General features: G+C 38.8%; 1 protein-coding gene across 5 annotated transcripts in view; it reads right to left on the minus strand.

Moving 5' to 3' along the window:
* Positions 1-330: 330 nt before the first annotated feature.
* LOC108671310 (cytohesin-1) overlaps positions 331-19148 on the minus strand; it is a 45244-nt gene continuing 26426 nt past the window's right edge. For 2 of the 5 annotated variants that reach the window (XM_018158829.2, XM_018158827.2), the window contains exons 2-8: positions 6079-6143; positions 5700-5815; positions 5266-5416; positions 4149-4410; positions 3368-3598; positions 2688-2866; positions 331-2199 (exon numbers count right to left, since the gene is read on the minus strand). In XM_018158829.2, the coding sequence (XP_018014318.2) occupies positions 2124-2199; positions 2688-2866; positions 3368-3598; positions 4149-4410; positions 5266-5416; positions 5700-5815; positions 6079-6143 (1080 nt within the window). In that variant the 3' untranslated portion in view covers positions 331-2123. Of the gene's footprint in view, positions 2200-2687; positions 2867-3367; positions 3599-4148; positions 4411-5265; positions 5417-5699; positions 5816-6078; positions 6144-7893; positions 8056-9589; positions 10973-14169; positions 15611-19148 lie in introns of those variants that run through there. The other 3 variants (XM_018158825.2, XM_018158826.2, XM_018158828.2) reach the window with 3 other exon arrangements.

Here is a 19148-nt window from a genome sequence, read left to right on the forward strand (position 1 = left end):
GCGATGCGGACATATATTGATTTCTGCCGAGTGCCGACAGGATTTTTTGCTCACTGATGTCAACATGCGCGTTCGGCATGTAAATGTCTTATTCTTCTTCGTGCATAACCGAGCTAGTCAAGTGTCAACTAATTTAGAAATGTGTATTACCGTCGAATTTAATTTTAAAGTGTTGAAGTAATAAATTTTTTGTATCTGTCAGAGTAACTTTTCAGAAGACTGCTATATTTCCTCACGACTCATTTTGTCTCTTAAACGTTACAGTATCAAGTTTCTTTACTGACTCGGAATTTCCGAACAAATTGGAGCAAGCAAAATGAAAACCAGTAATTTGACTATCACATATAATATAAAGACTCCGCTATGTACAGAGGATAAGTTTATACAATTTGCACACTTAACATTACTAAACATTGTACACGTCGATCCTTTGGTAAAGGTACAACAACATCCACTCGCGAGCAGACTTTTATGCCGCAAGTTGGACACTACACAATCGCAGTTCAGAAATCAATATTGCAAACATTACTTACATTCTATGCTCCAATACTTTAATGATCACACCATCGCATATTTTAACGAAATAAACTATCAACCTTTCAGCACCTCGTGCAGGAGTGTTAATTAATTCTATTTCTCTAATAAATCACTCCAAAAGCTATTTAGTTTGACGTTAAGTTGGAAAATTGATACAGAGATAATTTTGTTTATCAACAAACATCTAAGAATACCGCTATAAAATTATTCACATTAGTGCAGAAAGGCGAACACAGTCTTTTGCACTTTAATGCAAGTCAGATCTACATAGAAATGAAGAAAATTTGCATTCCTTTATAATTGGGAGCCAGGACTAATCGCTTGTGTATCTACAATCAATAATATAACTAAAAAGACTGCAGCAAAAAAATTTTTTGGAAAAGGTCAGATAAATAATAACCAAAAGTTCATCTTACTTCTTTTGAATAGCAGATTTCAAAGGACGCCATTGACGTAACAGAACAAAAAAGTAATGACCATTAATACGGCTTATGAACACAGTACCAGAGAATAGTAGATAAATTTCACTACCGAGAAATATCGTGAGAAATACGCAAAATATCATGATTAGTTAAACAAAATGAAAATTTCTCGAAGTCCTCGAAGATCCGGTATTATGATATCAGTTCTAAATAATCTGTCACTCCCTAGGTTCACAAGAAATTCTGAAAATCAGACTGGATGGGATTAGTAACCAATTTCGAAGAGGTAACAGAGATGCACCATGGAAGAACAGATATTTATCTTTAATTTCGTTCAAGGTCATTCATTCATTTCATTCTAGTATCTTACATATCAATGTAACGATCAGGACCACGATTTAATTCATGACTGCAAAATATAAACTGTGAATAAGCAGCAACACAGATGCTGAAATCCACCCGGTTTGTTGTGAAAATTTATCTACCAATTACATTAAACTGCCTGATGGAGACTATTAATATTTCAGAACATTATTCCGGAAAATGAATTCTAATAACGCGTATTATTAACGATGATGAAAATCTCATCATATATGCTCGTTTACAATTAAGATTTTCGGCAGCAATTTCTAAAACCCTACTTCATTATCGAATTCCATCCTACATACGCATTAGGGTAGATTTGATATATAATTGTTGCCTTGCAATACATTATTCAAACGGCTATAATATATGCATATGAGCATAGGAGCAGAGTCTTGATAGGCACGAACATCACACGGACATAGAAGTCAATAAATAAAGATATGAGACGCGAACGAGCCGGCTTACGCCCACAGGCAGGTCGACATACTTACAGGAAAAATATATCTTACAAACTTACACGATGATGGCCAAGCATGGAATAGAGGTAGCCGATGAGGTACATTAACTATGAGAATCATATTTCGGCCACACGCGATAATGACAACGACGATAAACTGGATACAATGAACGAAATTGTTCGATGTTTTCAGGGCACATGAGTAGCGAGATCCACGATGAATGATACAGTGAAGCTAATACAGGAAAATACGCATCATAAACAACGGATAACAGAATAAACAACAACAGGCTATACAAATAGACACTTTCGAACGGTTCCAACAAAACACAGGAGACGCATCAACTGTTGTTCTTTTGGATATTCTTCTTTCTCTTCGCCAGTAAGTCGTAGAAGGGATTGTGACTGATGCTTTGCCTGGAAGAAAAAATACAGATTATTTGATATTGCAATGACTTGATGCAAGGAAAATGCGAAAATATGATAGTATTCTCGTTCACAGAGGTGGAATCTATGAGGATAACACAATTATTGGCAGAAATGTATAACTTCATTGTAAAAACAGTTGTATTAGCGAATATTTCGGTGATTTGTCCAGCCCAATACAACGACATCAGTGCTCCTGCATGAGCACAATTTTCATCAAATTTTCAAAGGCACATTAAAACTTCAAACATGGCGTGATATCGCAGGAAAATATTCAAATTTTGCAGGTTATCAAATTTAGACAAATCTGCTAGCTTCAAAAACAAGAGCAGACAAATTAAAATGAAAATTTCAATAAAACAAGGCTGAAACAACAAATGAAGCAGTGCATCATCGATGCAGGATTTCGTCACCAGCGCAAGGTTACGTTTAACATTCAACACTACAAACCAAACAAAAATCAATGCCACAAGATTGACCTGATGCATTTAATCCACTCCTCCTTCTCGTCGTGGGTAGCAGCGCTCATTCTGTAGACGGTGTGCTTGCCCTCCACCACCTTGCCTTCGCTATCAGTTTTGCACGCCTTGATGAAGTCGGTCGAAGTCGCGTACAACTCGAAGCAATGAGGCTTGTTGCGGTCGTGCACTTCACGGACCTGCAACATCACGACAATTAGCTTTTTGATAGTATCGAAACGCATGGTTAGTCGACAGTTTCAGAGAGAAAAAACAATTACTAACAATAATTTTCTGAATAAATAAAGCTTGTATTTGACTGTGCAAATACGGGACAGTTTGGATGAATACTGTAACACACGAAGACGAGATCAAATTGAAACGCCCAAAGCAAAATTTCGTACTATGTAAACTAACACTTTGTAACTTACTAGCACTAGATCCCAGGTAGACACGCCAACTACCGGTATTACATAATACGTGGTTTCAGTTTCTAAAAACACGCGTCTGTTGAAGATCAAGTGACTAGATTGAACAACATGTATTTTCCTTCCATAAGCATCGGGACACGTGCTTCATTATCATTAAATCAGTCTTTCCTTGTATCCAGGCATTTAAATACATGAATACGTAGCAGTTAGTAAAATTATACCAATCAGTACCGATCGAAATACGTCAGTTAAATAAACTATGTTACTCACCTCAATATTCTCTAGTGGAATGATGCCTCTTGGCTCTTTATCTGTGGTAAATTCGAAATAATATAAACAGTTGTCATTTAGAATGAACCACCGTCTCTTCCAACTTTTGTAGCGGCCGCCCTGCTTCCATAACCATCCTTCTCGATCAGGATTGAAGAACGTGTGCATCAGATCATTGCCGTCATCTTCGGGAATTTTGAAAGGCTCTGTTTTGATGCTCTCGTACAAGCTCTGCACATAAAAAAGTATGTTTTATCGTTGTTTTTTAAAAGCTGCCATCAAGTTTATATACGAAACTCGAGTTTTCGTACCCACCAACAAGACGTTTAAACGGAAGTATATCGTGCACGATGAGTGTAGGTAATTATTAAGACACCATGAGTGATAATTTGAATGAATATGAGCAAATAGATGGATTACATTCAAGTCACGTTACACCTAAAACGTATAAGCCAGTAATAAAAAAGAAACCAGATTTATTTGGACAAGACCAGTGGGCTTATATTACCCTGTCATGTAGAGTGTCCGTTCCCTTGCATAGCAATAGGATTAGGAGAGCTGGACATCGTGAGACGATACAACAGTTCATACGAATCTTAATTTATTAAATTCAAGTTTCAGGGAGCTCATTCACACTTCATACTAGTCACAAGTTGATTTTAACGTGAATATTACATGGATTCGTTTTTGCAATGGTTCTTCGATTGACCCTAGAAATGTTCTCGTCTTTAACTAACATTTCATAAAGACAGACGTTATAGATGCCGAGACACATTCTTACCTCTAGTAGCTCTCGAGGAAGATCGTCGCCGTTGTCGATGCCTCGGTTCATGTTGATAAACTGTTCAAGCGTTTGTTTGTCTTTAACAGCAGGATTATGCAGAGACGTATTAAGCATAATAATGGCAAACGATAAGACAAAACAAGTGTCGGGATGTTTAAAAATTGTTGGATTGAGATCGCAATAATGACGAGCGAATCGTTCCATCATGCGGTCGATTTTTTGTGCTTCTCCAGGTAGTCGGAAGCTCCACAGGAATTGTCTGTGGCAGAAAATATAAAATTAGTTTATCATAAGCCCAACAACAGATTTTATTACGAAATAAGTATGAAATTTAAATAGTACAATTTAAATTCATCACAGGTATGTGTTCAAGATCGGAAAATGTAATACCAAACGAACTTTCAACTGTGCTCAATATTTCTAGGAAATTCGTAAAAAAAATGTTTACTGAAGCCTGCGATCTTACATGGAGATATGTTAAGACTGTACAATTTCAATAAGACCAAGTTTTTGTCAAAGTATTAACATGCCATGCTAATGAAGGAATGCGACAATTTTCGTCAACAGCAAAGTTACACCGGAATAGTTTACATCTTCATATTTTTATTCGAGGTCATTGTAAAAAGAAAAAAAATTCATCTGTTAAATCTTGAATGATACGACGTCACATACCCAAGTTCCTGAACAAAGATGCGTCTACTACATGGTATCATCAGTGAACAGGCGACATAGGTCTACGATTAACTGAATTTCCCAACAATGAAACATGTGCCAATACGTGGTAAGATCAGTGAATAGGCGACACCTGCCCACTCTTACCCGAAATCATGCCCAATGTGCTTATTAACACCAAAAAGTTTGTGCGACTCGTCAACATGGACCCGAATTTTTGATCAACAATAAGTCCATTACTTGGTAACAACAAGTTGGCGGCATGTGTCTGCACTGACCCGAAATTTTGATCAACAATAAACAACAAGTCCATTACTTGGTAACAACATCAACAAGTTGGCGCCATGTGTCCGCACTGACCCGAAATCTTGATCAACAATAAACAACAAGTCCATTACTTGGTAACAACAACAACAAGTTGGCGCCACGTGTCCGCACTCACCTGAGTGCCTGTACGAGGATGAGGTCAGTGAAGTTATGCAGCGCCACGAAGGAGTCCAAGACAGTCTGGTTGAAGTCGTGGCGCTCGCCGAGGTAGTCGCCGATTGCAGTTTTGTTCAAACCCTCACCATTGTACAGGAATTTGGAAATATCTGTAAGAACCGTGAGCGATTATACAATGACTTCCAAATTAATGTTATTAATATATATATTAATAAATGTCATATTTAATAGCCCAATAAATATTGTTTGCTTCGCTAATGTGCAGAATAAGGCATCAAGCATGCGTATACTTGAGCATCAAAGGTATTTATTACCTAAATTTACGAAGCATTATGTACTTAAGAATGAAAAGCAGAAGCCTACTGAAGAAATGGGGGAAATTCATTGGAAAAATTGAGGATGGTTGCTAGCGAGAAAATTTTTTGCACTGACCGTCGGGGGTATTCTTCAAAAGTCCGTGATCAATGAGATACTCAATGCCTTTTTTCGGATCCATGTTGAATTTTTTGCGCCCGATGCTCATCTGTTTACTCTTCGGATTGTTTTTCCTGTAAAAATCAATTAAGATGTTGAAGAAGGGATAATAACAATAGATAAAACAATAAAGCAATTAGTCCGAATTTAGCTTCGAAGAAGACGGCATTGCTCACACAACGTTATTTCGGCGATGCATTATATGAAATTAATTGAAATAGTAATGCAACTGAAAAAAGGTCCTAAATTTATATGAAAATTTTCAATAGTTATTCAAGAAATATTTACACTATTACATCTTACTTCAAAAAATTTAATATAAATAATTTTCACGTACCCGTCATCTCCCCCTTCCAGCGTCTCCATCTCCGCTGTGACATCGGCCATCTCATCTTTGAGTTGCTGCACGAAAAAGAAGGAAAAATTAGCAAAAAAAAAAACAATGGTAATCTAGAAACAGCATTACTACACGCGACAAGCTTCAACAGGAAGATGAACACGTGCGTTTTCTGTTCATTCGAAGTAACCAGGTTTCATACGCAGTTACCAAAGGCGTAACTCTGGGTAGCGATATCATAGATGGTAAAGAAGCACAGTAAGTCGAGCAGATTTTGCGTCACCAAGTCGCCAAGCTAAAGCAGACAAAGCAAAATAAAAATAAAAAGATGATGGTGAGCATCAAGACGTTTGACTCGTTGCCAAAGAGGCAGCTTCACGCGTCGTCTTGCTTGCCACGTCTCCCCATCTCATCACACGGCAAAATATCCCGTTATACACATCATACATTCATAGAAGTAAAATCAAAACATAAATTGTGAAGGCTAAATAATCAAAGAGAATGATGTTAGTGATACAACATAATTCGGGAAAATACTAGAAAGTATATTCCATTAGGCAAACATTCAAACAAGTGCAGAGCTTGATCATCTGTGCAACGGAAGGGGATAATACTGTGAGTGTTTGAAAAGCGCAGGGTTACTGAGCACAAGGAACAAGTCTCTCGCTGATAAATAGCTTAATGAGTAACCCTTGCAAACTGGCATGCGCGCACAGCTACTTGGCAGAGCGCACACTCTGAGCGCAGAGCACGAACAGTAAGAGACGGAAGATCCTCGTGAAAAATAGACTTGAGAGCTTTCATTGATTTGGGATATTCTTTAGCTGCGATAACTCAGGCCAACCAACCGAATGACACAGCCTCGGTTTTAAAATGAAGTTAAAAAATCTGAAGAACTTTACAACAGTTAGAAGACATGTTTATGTTTTTCGTAAAAAAACGAAAATAGGATTACTTGTTAATAAAAAAAAGGCAACGGAAATGCTCAATCTGTGATTACAACATAATAATTATGAATGTGGATCAGCAATTAAAATATAAATCTGCACGTAACTTCAGTAAGAAGAAACAAATAATGAGCAGTTTAGTGAGGCAATGCACGTAACAAAGGCATGACAGTCGGTGAGATCAGTTCTAACATCAGCGGATGTCATCCATAAAACAGCTAGTATGCTTAACTCTACATCCACTGACCAACTAGCTCACGCTTGATCAAAATTTCAACCATAGTCAACTGTATAGTGACGCAGCTACGAAACTGAATACTTTAACGTAACGCATTCTATGCCCCGAGGAAATTAATAACGACGAATTCGCAGTCCCCGCAATGATATTGTGTACATAAACACAATTCGATGGACAAAAAAAAATACAAATTATTAGTTTCAATGTGTTTATGAATAAAAGCCACAATGAATGGACACCAACGTGTGGGCTAGTAAGCTTAGTCATATATTTCTTTATATTTATTTTCTCATATCATGAATATAACAATATGGTGCCTGATAAGTACGGACGATTAGAAGCATTCCTTCGAGGAGACAGGGAACTTATTTCCAAGAAAATAATTACGTTTCCCAGACAAAAACTTGAATATCGACTCGAATACTGGCTGAAAACGAACGTAGCAACTGTAATTAAAGCAAACCCTTGCCCCTAGAAGGTGTCGCTAGTTAAATTTAAAAAACAAAGTCCAAAGCGAAACATTTATGATGAATATTTAAGAAGTTACGTCAAAACGTCCGAGCATTAAAAAAACAAATAACTTTGTCATTAATATACTGCGTTTCACATCAACTTTCCATAAGTTCTCACCACGTAAAACACCGCCGAAGCGGCCCTTTCAGCGCTCAAAAGGTACATAAGGGTCATGGGCAGGTTCTTCACACGCGATAACTTGAGGGTTTGCCAAGCGGAAGAACCAAGTCATGCCGATTTGGTCCAAAACACAACAACCTTCCTGCACTACGCGATATAAGGCACTGAGGGCACGTTGCTGTTTGACGCTAGTCTCACGATGATCAGTGTCATGCATCCCTCACGTGGCGTCGAACATAATTCGAAAAAGCGAATGCGCAAGCAGGCGCGAGAACGAGATCATGTCATAAACAACGCCATTGGTATTTTTACAGAATTGAATTTCTTCAATATAATTCTTACATTAATAATTTAAATACGAGCAGAACCATGGCACCATGCAATACCCAATTAACTTGAAATGCGATACACAACTCGTCCTTTAAGAACGAACACGTACGTTCGACCGCACAAACAGAATGCCTCAAAGAACCATTCTTGCGAAATATTAAAACAGACTTCAGAAGGTAAATTTTCACGCACGATATACTGAGTAGCAAATATCCCAGAACATGCGAATTAGTTTTAAAAACTTTAGTTAAAAACAAGTTCTCTTCCGTAACTCGATTGAAGGCGATTAATCAATTATAATCCTTACAAAATAAATATTAAAGAAACCCAAGGGGAAGTCAGCAATATTCGACAAAAAGCAGAATAAAGACGAATACAAGAAATACTACGCCGTTTTCAAGAATCACGACATTGATACAGGAATAATCTCCGCATTGAAAATCATTATTATTTGCAGGTCATTTCCAAGACTCGCACATCGCCAATCACAGAATGACGTTTTCTGTAATTTTTTTATATCGCTTTATTGTAAAATTATGAATTTTTATGAGTTAAGGCTTTTCCATCGATTGTTCACGCATATTTGTATGAACCTTGTTATAATCACGAAACGGCTACGCACGTACATGTTATTAAAGCAAAAACTTGCAACATCGATACCTACGAAACAAAATCTAGCAACAAATTAAAAGAAATAAACGGGTTGAGTGGTGGCAGAAGATGAAACTGGTACAGGCGATCCCAAACCAGTATTCAATTGTCCAAGGAAATGCCGGTCTATTCGTATGGAAATGCCTTATACGAGTTTCAACGTTCTCGGCAAGTTGACACCACAACACTGACCTATTCTAAATAAGAAAACTTCAAGCATGTTAATTTAATTGCTAGTATTTAGTTGATGCACAGCGATTTTTAGAATAATAGGATTCAACTGAAGTATAAATCAAGATAAAATCGAATCCAGAAATGGGTCACATAAATTTACTTATCTACGAAACTTAAAAAAAGGCCGGCGTGTTTGTTTCATTAGGTTAAACTGATGACATTGTTGCGCAATCATCTCGTATACATAATACCTACTAAAAATGCAAAACGTCGAATAGAATCAACTTAAACTTGGAGAAAACAAAGAGAGAGAGAGCAACGCGCCAACGTGGACATCAGAGCTCTGGTTGTCGAGTCACGCCCCCTAAACGTGATCTCGCGACGCTTAGTCCTTATCGTTATATTCAGTTACCGATGCTCGAGAGTAGCGAGAAAGAATATAAACAATGACACGCATTCAACAGTGCCGACTATAATGAATGAATACAATCCAAAGACAAGTTATGAATTAGTTATCCAACTAAAAACTTTTCATTACCTGAAAAGAATAAGCGGCTGGAATTGTCAAAGTGTCGGTTGGGATAGTGAGACCCCCAAGTTTCATGGTAGTTCTTCTGTTGGAGTATTTGGTCGAGTGTGGTTCGTAAGCCGGTACACTGTAGCCGCTCATGCGCGAGCGAGGTAAGCCTCTGAAGCCAGAGGGTGACGGCATTGCGCCACTCGAAAGGTAGGGAGAACGGCTCCTGGATTGCGATACCGGCCCGCGTGTGATGACTTCATCGCCAGCGTCGCTGGACCCTAACGAGACCACGTCGGAATTATCATACGAATCTGTGGAGTCGTCATAAATAGAATCGACAAGACGCTGCGACTTTCTACGTGACATTTTATCGAAGAAATGCTGTTGTTTGAGTGACCAATTTGAATTTCGCGGCGAGGTTGCTGGAATTCTGTTTCGATGAGCGATCTGTTGCGAAACCCTTTTCGAACTGCCCGCGACCTTTTGGCCTCGCTCTCGCTCCAGGAGTTCCAGTCCATGTGTGTAGCCATGACCAAATGTTTCCTTCGTGGTGTCCTCTAACATCTCGCCAAAGATCACGTTTTCGTATTGATATTCTGCTGGTCCAAGGGTGTCGAGAGCAGCGAACGCTCTTGGCAAGGAAGGGGACTGAGAATACCGGGGAGAAAATTCATTTCGAGTCTCGTGATAACTGCCATAATGAACAGAACTGTCAGCGTGGGTACGACTAGGCCTTCTTGGTGCAGGAGAAAGGGAAGATGGCATGACCGCGGAACCAGCAAAGCGGGACACTTTCATTACCTCCCCACGGTGATACTCAAAACAATCACCGCAACACCAACAACAGCAAACGCCACACGATCCCATCATTATGAGTTTCAGAGATTATAAATACGTTCTATGAAGTTCATGAGAAGAGGAAAACTTGTAACACTTCAGGCACGTGTCAAACCAACCAAAGCAATAGCAATACAAGTGAAAATGTAACAATTTTCACGAGTTTAGAGCAAGATGACACGTTTTCCGGTGGCCGGATGTGAGTTATCTTCAACCACACACATACTAATCGTTATAGAGGGTCGGAAGTCCGGGAGCCAATCCCATAGAATTGGCGAACAAAATTTTGAAAAACACGAGAAATTTTCGAAGTTCAAAAGACAGCACTTCTTATCATTCGATGATAACTCTGTATTCCATACGATTCACTAAAAATTTTTTCTCACATTTTTAGCTAATCTGTAAGCTAATTCATAATACCGCGTTCAAAGACTTGCACATGAATCATCAAAATAATCACGAAGTCTTGTCCAGTGTGGATATGCAGAATGAATTCAAATGAGGACAATCCTCTTTGAACGAGTTAACAGAATGAGAATCACTTGTGGTGACAAGCAGCACACTCCTCACTGCACTGCAACCAACGCTTAACTGAGATGTTCGAGTCAGCTGAGCTGCTGATGCCCGTGCAATCATTGAGAGTCGACGGCTCGCGTACCGAGAATTGCAGTCTACCCTGCATTCATTCACGGACAAGCAAAGAAAACGCCTTCGCAAATTGAACTGCAATAATTTGAGTATAAAGGACTTATATCAGACGATATTATCGATAAAATTAAATTCATAATAGCACAGGAACATTAATAAATCTATTTTAACTCAATCCACCCAAACCTTTGGACGAAAGGAAGTTGTAATTAAGGAAGCGGATGCTCATATTTCCCTGAATGCACTTGCGATGACGTAAAGCGTGCGTCATAAAGCCAGCCTCTTTTGAAGGACTAGCAACTTGCGTCACAGCTTTCGTCACGGCCTCAACGAGGAACCATGGGCATTACATCCAAATCGAAGTAAGAATCTCTTTTAGAATTCGACATGGTGCGTTCTAATCTGTACTTGTATCTAACTTCTAGCATTTTTCATTACTTCGAATTCATCCACGTAGGCGAATTCATCCACGTAATTCATCCACAATTTTCAGAGTAAGAAATAATTTACGAAAAAGTAATGGCATACGACAATTTTTCCATCTATAGTTTCTTGGAAACCTAATTTGAAAAACTGGAAAAAAACTTTCGACTTTGTTTGACTAATGATCAATGTATGAGCAACTTATAATGTTTAATAACGAGGTGCGTGGATATATATTATCTTGAGTTAAATTCCACCAAATTATTTGGATTACAACATTATGAGTGTTCAGTAATTTCTTTAGGAGCGAATAAATTACTGGGACTGCTTATAAATCCATAAGCGCAGCTCCTACGATAAATAAAGTACTAAAATCGAGCAAAAAAGTGGAAACATAGCATGCGTTATTGGTAAACAACCTCAGGTTAGCCTTGCTATTCCGCACGGAAGCCACGGAGAGCCATACCGATGTCTTCAAGGTCTATAATATTGCCGCTAGCTCATGAGGTTCTGCGCACTCGCGGAGGGTTCATTTTGTATTGACAATACAAAGACAAAAGAAATGGTATAAGCGAACACTTTTTGCAGAAAAAGTCGGACGCGTTACGTAACACGCAGCTCTAAAAACAATTGACGGTGAGGAATGAACCTTTCAAATTCACAGATAAAACAAAATAAAGGTTTCATTCGCCAGAAGCCACCTGTAAAATATGAATTAAGAATGCAACTTTTATCGCATAGGAAAATAATCACATGGAGCAAAGAATGGCCATTCGACAATCCAGAAGAAACATTGTTGTCTTTAAAATGTCAGTAGAAGAAGACAGTCATGAGTGCATTTGACAATAAGAGACAGGAAGGGGCCGGAGTTAAATATCTGTGTACAGAGTATGCTCGCACCCGACCTCGAGATAAAAATTTAACCGTCAACACCACAGCTCTTATTTGCGTCGTCACCGCCACCACAATATAGAATGTCATACAAACACTGCCAGCCTTCGGAGATAACCTACAATCTAGGAGCACTTGAGAAAGGAAATCGGGACAAGGTTTGAATTTGTTGCATGAACTTTGAAAATGTCAAGGATTCTGGCATCGTATCGCATCGATATGTGCACTCTAACCAACACTGTTTTAATATGCTAATACCGTCAACAAGTATATAATGGCATCTTGAAAAAAGAATGAACGAACTGACGACACAACGAAGGAAGAGTTAAAAGATAATAACATATATTCTAGCTCACGCTCCAAACTAGAAGATTATGGGCTAATGATATGAAGGTAACAATGCACGAAGACAATCAACCAACCAGATTATGAAGGCCAATCATCTTACAAACTAGGAGCTGGCTCCCTTAACGAGATTTCGCTTGAGCCAAAATTGGTATCATTCAAGCACAGTAGCAGCTGCCGCAATCTTCTGTTGCCCTCAGTGGAATCTCAGCGCTCGAGTCATTAAAATGACACTGGATGCCCGCTGCAGGCTATCGAATAAATAGAGACGACGTTCAACAGTAATAGTCCAGTGTGAGCATGGCGCCATCATGGACAACCTAACTGTTCTGAATAGATGATATGAAAAAATAAGTTCGTTTCGTAGTACCACATTATTTCGTTAATTTGATAATCGTACAGTACAATATTTGAGTTTGTCAACTTTTATATCAAATGACAGTATAAAATTACCGAAGACAAAAATATTTGATTCCTCCAATGCTCCATTTATTCAAATTTTATATAGACGAGAGCGAAAGTAACTGTTAATTTTAACCAGAATCAATAATCATGTCGGAGGTGTCTAGAAGTTTAATTAAAAACTCAACACATTGAGGGCACTGAAATTTCTCGAGAACAAAAAATATTTGAAACTTAGACAGAGATTTTAATGGTACTAGCATCCGATAATTGTGGGCATTTTTGACCAGAGAACATTGAAGTAGAACGTCTGTGTGGCAGGGACGTTGTGAAACAATACGGGAAAAAATGCACTACCCGAATAATGGCTGGCAGAATGACGATATTTGAAGCAGCCTTGAAGCCAAAGAGTAATTATCTCAGCCCTGTAATGTTCAGCAATCAAATATGGGCAAAAACGATACATGCCCAGTTTTGGAGCACAGACCCAAATTACAATTTTAAATTTGTTGAGAGAACGAATTATACTATATAAAATCCAGTTTCCTTAATACCGGTACTGCAGAAAAACTTAACAACCTGCGATAATCAATCGACGTTAAGTTGCGCAATTTTTTCTGTGAATGATGCATTTATCACAAGATTGACGAATATAATCAGTAAGAACACAACAGCCGGAAAAAATAAGTTCAGTAAATAAAATTGAACGTCTGAAGTTAGACATAACATAGCAAGGAAAAAATCTCGCAGAAAATCTAAGGATAAAAATGTGTGAATGCTGGTAAAATGATATAGAAAAAACGGGAAAAAATTACTGATCAGATGTTTCATATGAAATTTTTAGATAAAGACTCGCTGCAGATCAATTCGGGGTGCAAGTCGCATAAAAAAAATTTGATTGACAAAGCAGAAGCAGGCAGATCCTAGAGTAGTTATCAATCCAGATGAAATTTTTCTGTGACGACGCAACACAGGTAAACCAAGATAGAAACATAATAACCCCGAATAAACTTTGACAGAACAAATAAATGCCTATCTAACAATGTCGTTACCTGAGAGGCTCTGCATGGGCAGCTTCGGTGGTGTAGATGATCAAATGTTTCGTCATACTCTTCACTCCAGGCGCTAATGGCAGACTCTTCATTGATGACATCATTCCGGCTCCCTGAGAAGGGCCTTACTTTGCTGCTAAGCGTTTGGCTTCTAGATACAAGGGCGTTCTTCTTGCGCCGCAACGATGCCGTCCAGTTATTTTCGTTTACTTTCACAAACTGATGGTTAAAAGATTGGTTTCCACTCGCAGAAGAGGCATTACCATCCACGGCGTCCTCAGTGTTCTTTAAATAACTGTTGGTGCGGTGCACACCGTCCATCTTATCACGTAGAGCTTCGAGTGGAATTGTGGTTTTAAGCGTATTGATGGCACTAAGTTTCACGTTGACGGGAGACGGACATACCTTTTCAGGAATTCTATGCGCACTAAACTTCCGAGCTAAATTTCTAGACGAATGACGGAAGGATGTAGAGTGTTTTTTGGCAATTCTTCGAAGAGCACTGCCGTTTTTTAATTTGGACAAGGACGACATGCTGGAGAAAGAACTGTCATCTACGTTCACAGTTTTCAATTCACTGGAGTTTTCCATATTTTCATTTTCCAAGTTCTGAGATTCAGGAACGTAAACGTTGAGCACGGGATCACTGCAGCTGTGTCGAACATTTTTGTTTTGTTTCATCTCGGAAGCGATAACTGGTGCCGAGTCAATCATGCGTCGACGAGATTTGTTCACTGTACGGGCTCCCGCTTCGGAGTTTCGGACCTGAACGCTGGGTGCTGCTACTGCTTCTTCTTCGGGTAGTACATTTGAATGGGTAGCGGAGAAGCAACATAGGCAACAATTTTTAGGAAGCCATGATGTTTTGATATCATTCATTTCAGAAGTGGAGTTGGCTTTCTGATGCAAAGTACGAAAACATTTAGCGTGATCGGCAGAGCAGTGCCTAAATTTATTTCTGGGTATATTGTTGTTATTACATACCTGTGATACATCACTTGCGCTTCTACCGACCGGATTATTACTTTTACGTCTGTCACCGTATACTGAGCAATGACAATCACAAACGCACAGCTTCTGTCTGTCCCTACCGCCGTCTGAAGATTCTCCGAACACAAACGAGCGAACAGTAGATTTGAGGAGCACAGTAGGTTTTGAAGCGTCGGGATTATGTTTCAAAAATCTCAACACAGTCACGGCAAAGCCAAAAATGAAGCTAGACCAGTCCTTTCTGGACTCGAGAGCAGACGATAAATCAACAGCCGATGCCATGTCCGGCCAACATTGCCAACACCATGCCCGCCAATATTCCCTCACACGGACAATCGCGCTGCGAGCTTCCCTACGAACTCGGTATCAATGAAGGTAGCTTCTATAAAACTTACTCTTAATTTGAATTCATCATTTTTATATCTGTAAAAAGAAGTCCATTAATTTTTTATGAATAAGGATATTTTCTAAAATCTGCAAGAGAAAGAAGTACAGTAGGTAAATAGGATACCGCGACCAGATTCGAAAAGAAGACGCAAAAAATCCGATGCGTCGCCTCAGTATACACACATGCTGTCGACTTATTTATCTCATATTCACTTGCATCTTAAAAAGGACAAAAGATGCATATATATTGTCAAGATTAAAATATTACGACGGTAATTATCGTTAATTCTTTAGTTATGATCGTTCGTACTGTAATTTATCCGAGTTTCAGATAATTTTGAAGAGATAGATCATATTCGTAAAACTTGTTTACTTCCAAGCATTGGTTTATGTTAAGAAGCACGTACAATGCTGCAAAGCCACCGCCTCAATTTCTTCGCCAATTAATGCGAAACACAGAACGAAAATTTCGGAGTTATCACAATTTAATAAGTGTGATCGCAGCAGCTGAAGCAAAAGATGAACATTGCTTTGCATCAATATGTCGAATCAAAACTGACTTCCCCACACGATGTCACACACTGAGCGCAAAATATAATATGATGATAATACGCGTGTCTTGGCGAATCATTTCCTTAACGACTTAACGAATATTTCCTTTACCTACACAACTTTCATATGAGGTAAAAGCAGCCTTGGAATCCATGAAGCAGCCTTGCATGGAATCCATGAAGTAGCCTTGAAAAGACTAGGAATCAATATATTGTCGATATAAACGGCTCAGATTTTCACAGGACAGGAGGAAGTAGGGATTATGGAGTAATTGACTCGATATTGGAGGTAACGACTAACGACCCTTAAGAGCTGTAAAGGGAACCGCACTCTTGAGGGGTGATGGTTATGACGGGGGAACAGGACATGCGGGTCCCAGGATGAGTAACACTGTCAACAACAGTGAAATGAAAGCGAATTTAGTTTTCAGTGATGCTCATGCGAATTTAGAAAACTTCCTTTAGAAACGAATAAAATTGAAATTGGTCGAAGTAAAAGTTTAGATATGATAGAGAGTGAGAGCTCAGAGTATTAAATAAGAAAACTGTTTCGTAACGTTGATAACGAGTCGAATGATGTCACGATGTCAATACTAAATCAAAAAGAGCACAACTTAGTTTTCCACACTAACATCGGCTTTACATGTTGTCAAAAACAATTATAAGCTACACGAAGGCTCTCACAAACACCAATAGATATTAGGGATGTCATACGTAACAAAGGCAGTAATGAACTTGGAACGGCGAGGGTAAAGCGGTATAGGCGGCAATTAACACGTGATGGATGACTGTCATTATGAACTCCGGCTCAACTAAAGTGAACATGAAGGGAGAAAATTTTCCCATCACGTGAAATCAACGTGAGAAAAACAAGCACTGAAATACCTCTTTACTCGCTTAACAAACACCACAGAAGTCGTTAAGCAAGATCAATCGTTCTTCGGTGACACTGAGAAATAAAATAAAAGTAGGAAAAACAAGAAACAAAAATTAAAAATAAATTATTTTGAAGATCATTAGAAAATGTGAACAAATATTACTCCTGCAGCCTTGATGCCAACGATAAAGTTGAGACTCGCAAGCGAAAATTAAATTTGGCCCATTTGGGTTCGTTAAAAAATAACATTATTACGAAAAGATTGAAAGAAAATTAATAGGGATACTAATCAATATCGCTGAATAAATAAGTTAAATTCTGTTGTTGAACATTATATCGACCCAAACAAAAACAATTAGTAAAAAATAATCAATTGATGACTCATCGATTGCAGCAAAATAAAGAAAAATTGTAACGCAACAAACGGAACGGATGTTGGCAAGTAACACGGGGCAACGAAGGTTGGCGTCGCCAGTGCGGGTACACAGATACTGGTAAGATAAGACAGTGGCTTAGAGTGTGCGATGTTGTTTATTTGCAGCAGAGGAGCAAAATACGGGCTCAAAGGCTCAAGCTGCTCGTATCTTAGCGGTAGAGATACTCTTCGATCCGGGCTTGGGAAAAGCAGAAGTTGTCAATATTTTGATATGAGGCTCGTTTGAGTTTCAGACAAGGTACCGTCAGTAATTTTTAACAGTTTTTAATAAGAGGCCTCCACGTATCGTCACGGGATTCCAAAAAACGTGATGCATGCGATAAAAAAATCAACAGATAACACAAATCGCCAAGAAAACGCAAAAACTTGGGAAACAATCGATAATAAAAGCCGAAATTTACACAAAATTGACATCGAAATATGTCAATTGGTAAATTGCTCTCAACTATAATCTCACGTTTCAATCAACAAGATAATAGAGAGATGAGAGTACATTCATCCCCTATGGGCTGAACAGGAAAGGTTGCGTGTGGTGCCGCCAGGCTTCAGGGATTACGCGGTCAGGTCGCAAATGCCTATAGGAGCAATTTAGGATCTAATTGACGCAGGGAAGCCACTGCATGCTAGCTTCTAGTTGAAAACAAGCGTAAGCTAGACAACGTAATTAATAGGAGATGAAACTCGACAGAGTCTACTATGCAAGAGAGTATTGTTAGTGATGAGAAACGTTAACAATACAAACTGATGACTGCAAAAGAGTGTACCTATCGAAGATGTTTGCGATAATTACAGTAACACAATCTTAAACAGGAACTACTGACCACTGAACCAGTCAGCCCAAAAACAGCCGGTCAGGTTTATATCGTGGTGCGTTCTATCAGTATGATAGGATAAGCATCCTAACCTCAAAAAAGAAACTCGGTTTATTAAGAGCTGTGCGTCATTACAGAGCTTAAAATTTTTCACAAATAATTAAATAAAATAAGCACCATGTCACTCTCATTTTCAATTGACAAGCCCCCTTTGACGACGATAAGGCCCCATAATTATCAACTTTTTGTTCATTTAAAGCAGTGCGAGTTAATGATGAATTACTGTAAGGAATCACGAATACAATCTTCTCATGAGCGTCCGCCAGCTTGTAAGAGAAATATTTCCGTCGAGTACCAGCGCACAAAAAAATAAAAACATTTTACAGCGAGCAGGGTATCGACATTTCTTTTCCTCTGTGAGTGTATAAGATAAATTTAGATCGCGAAGATGCTCGCTCGAAGACATTTAGTCACGCACGTACACGCCTACGTAACAACAGCTGCCATGACAACCCAACGTGTTACATAAAAGGCTCATGTGACTCATGCTGGCAGTCTCATTAGTGTTCAAACATAGACAAGATTTTGTTCGTGCATGGGAATGAGAGTCAAACACATGACGCTCTACTGAAATGAGATTCAAATGCGTGCTAAATAGAGAGTCGGCAGTTAGGATACTACAAGACACAATGGGTCGTTAGGCATGAGAAGACAACTGGAGATAACGCTGTGGCACAGAGATGCTTTGTCTGAGCACTACACACCGCACAATACTGTGGATGCCTGATGACGCTGAAGCCTAGTACAGCCTAAATAACTTAGACCAACAGTGAAATGAACGGATCTTGAGCAAAGAATAATGGAATTCAGAAATAAAAAGGAACTTAGAAAAACTTCAAGGCTAGAAAATAAGCCTTATTGTAGCC

This window comes from Hyalella azteca, unplaced genomic scaffold (assembly GCF_000764305.2).
Source record: "Hyalella azteca isolate HAZT.00-mixed unplaced genomic scaffold, Hazt_2.0.2 contig2444, whole genome shotgun sequence".
NCBI lineage: Eukaryota > Metazoa > Arthropoda > Malacostraca > Amphipoda > Hyalellidae > Hyalella > Hyalella azteca.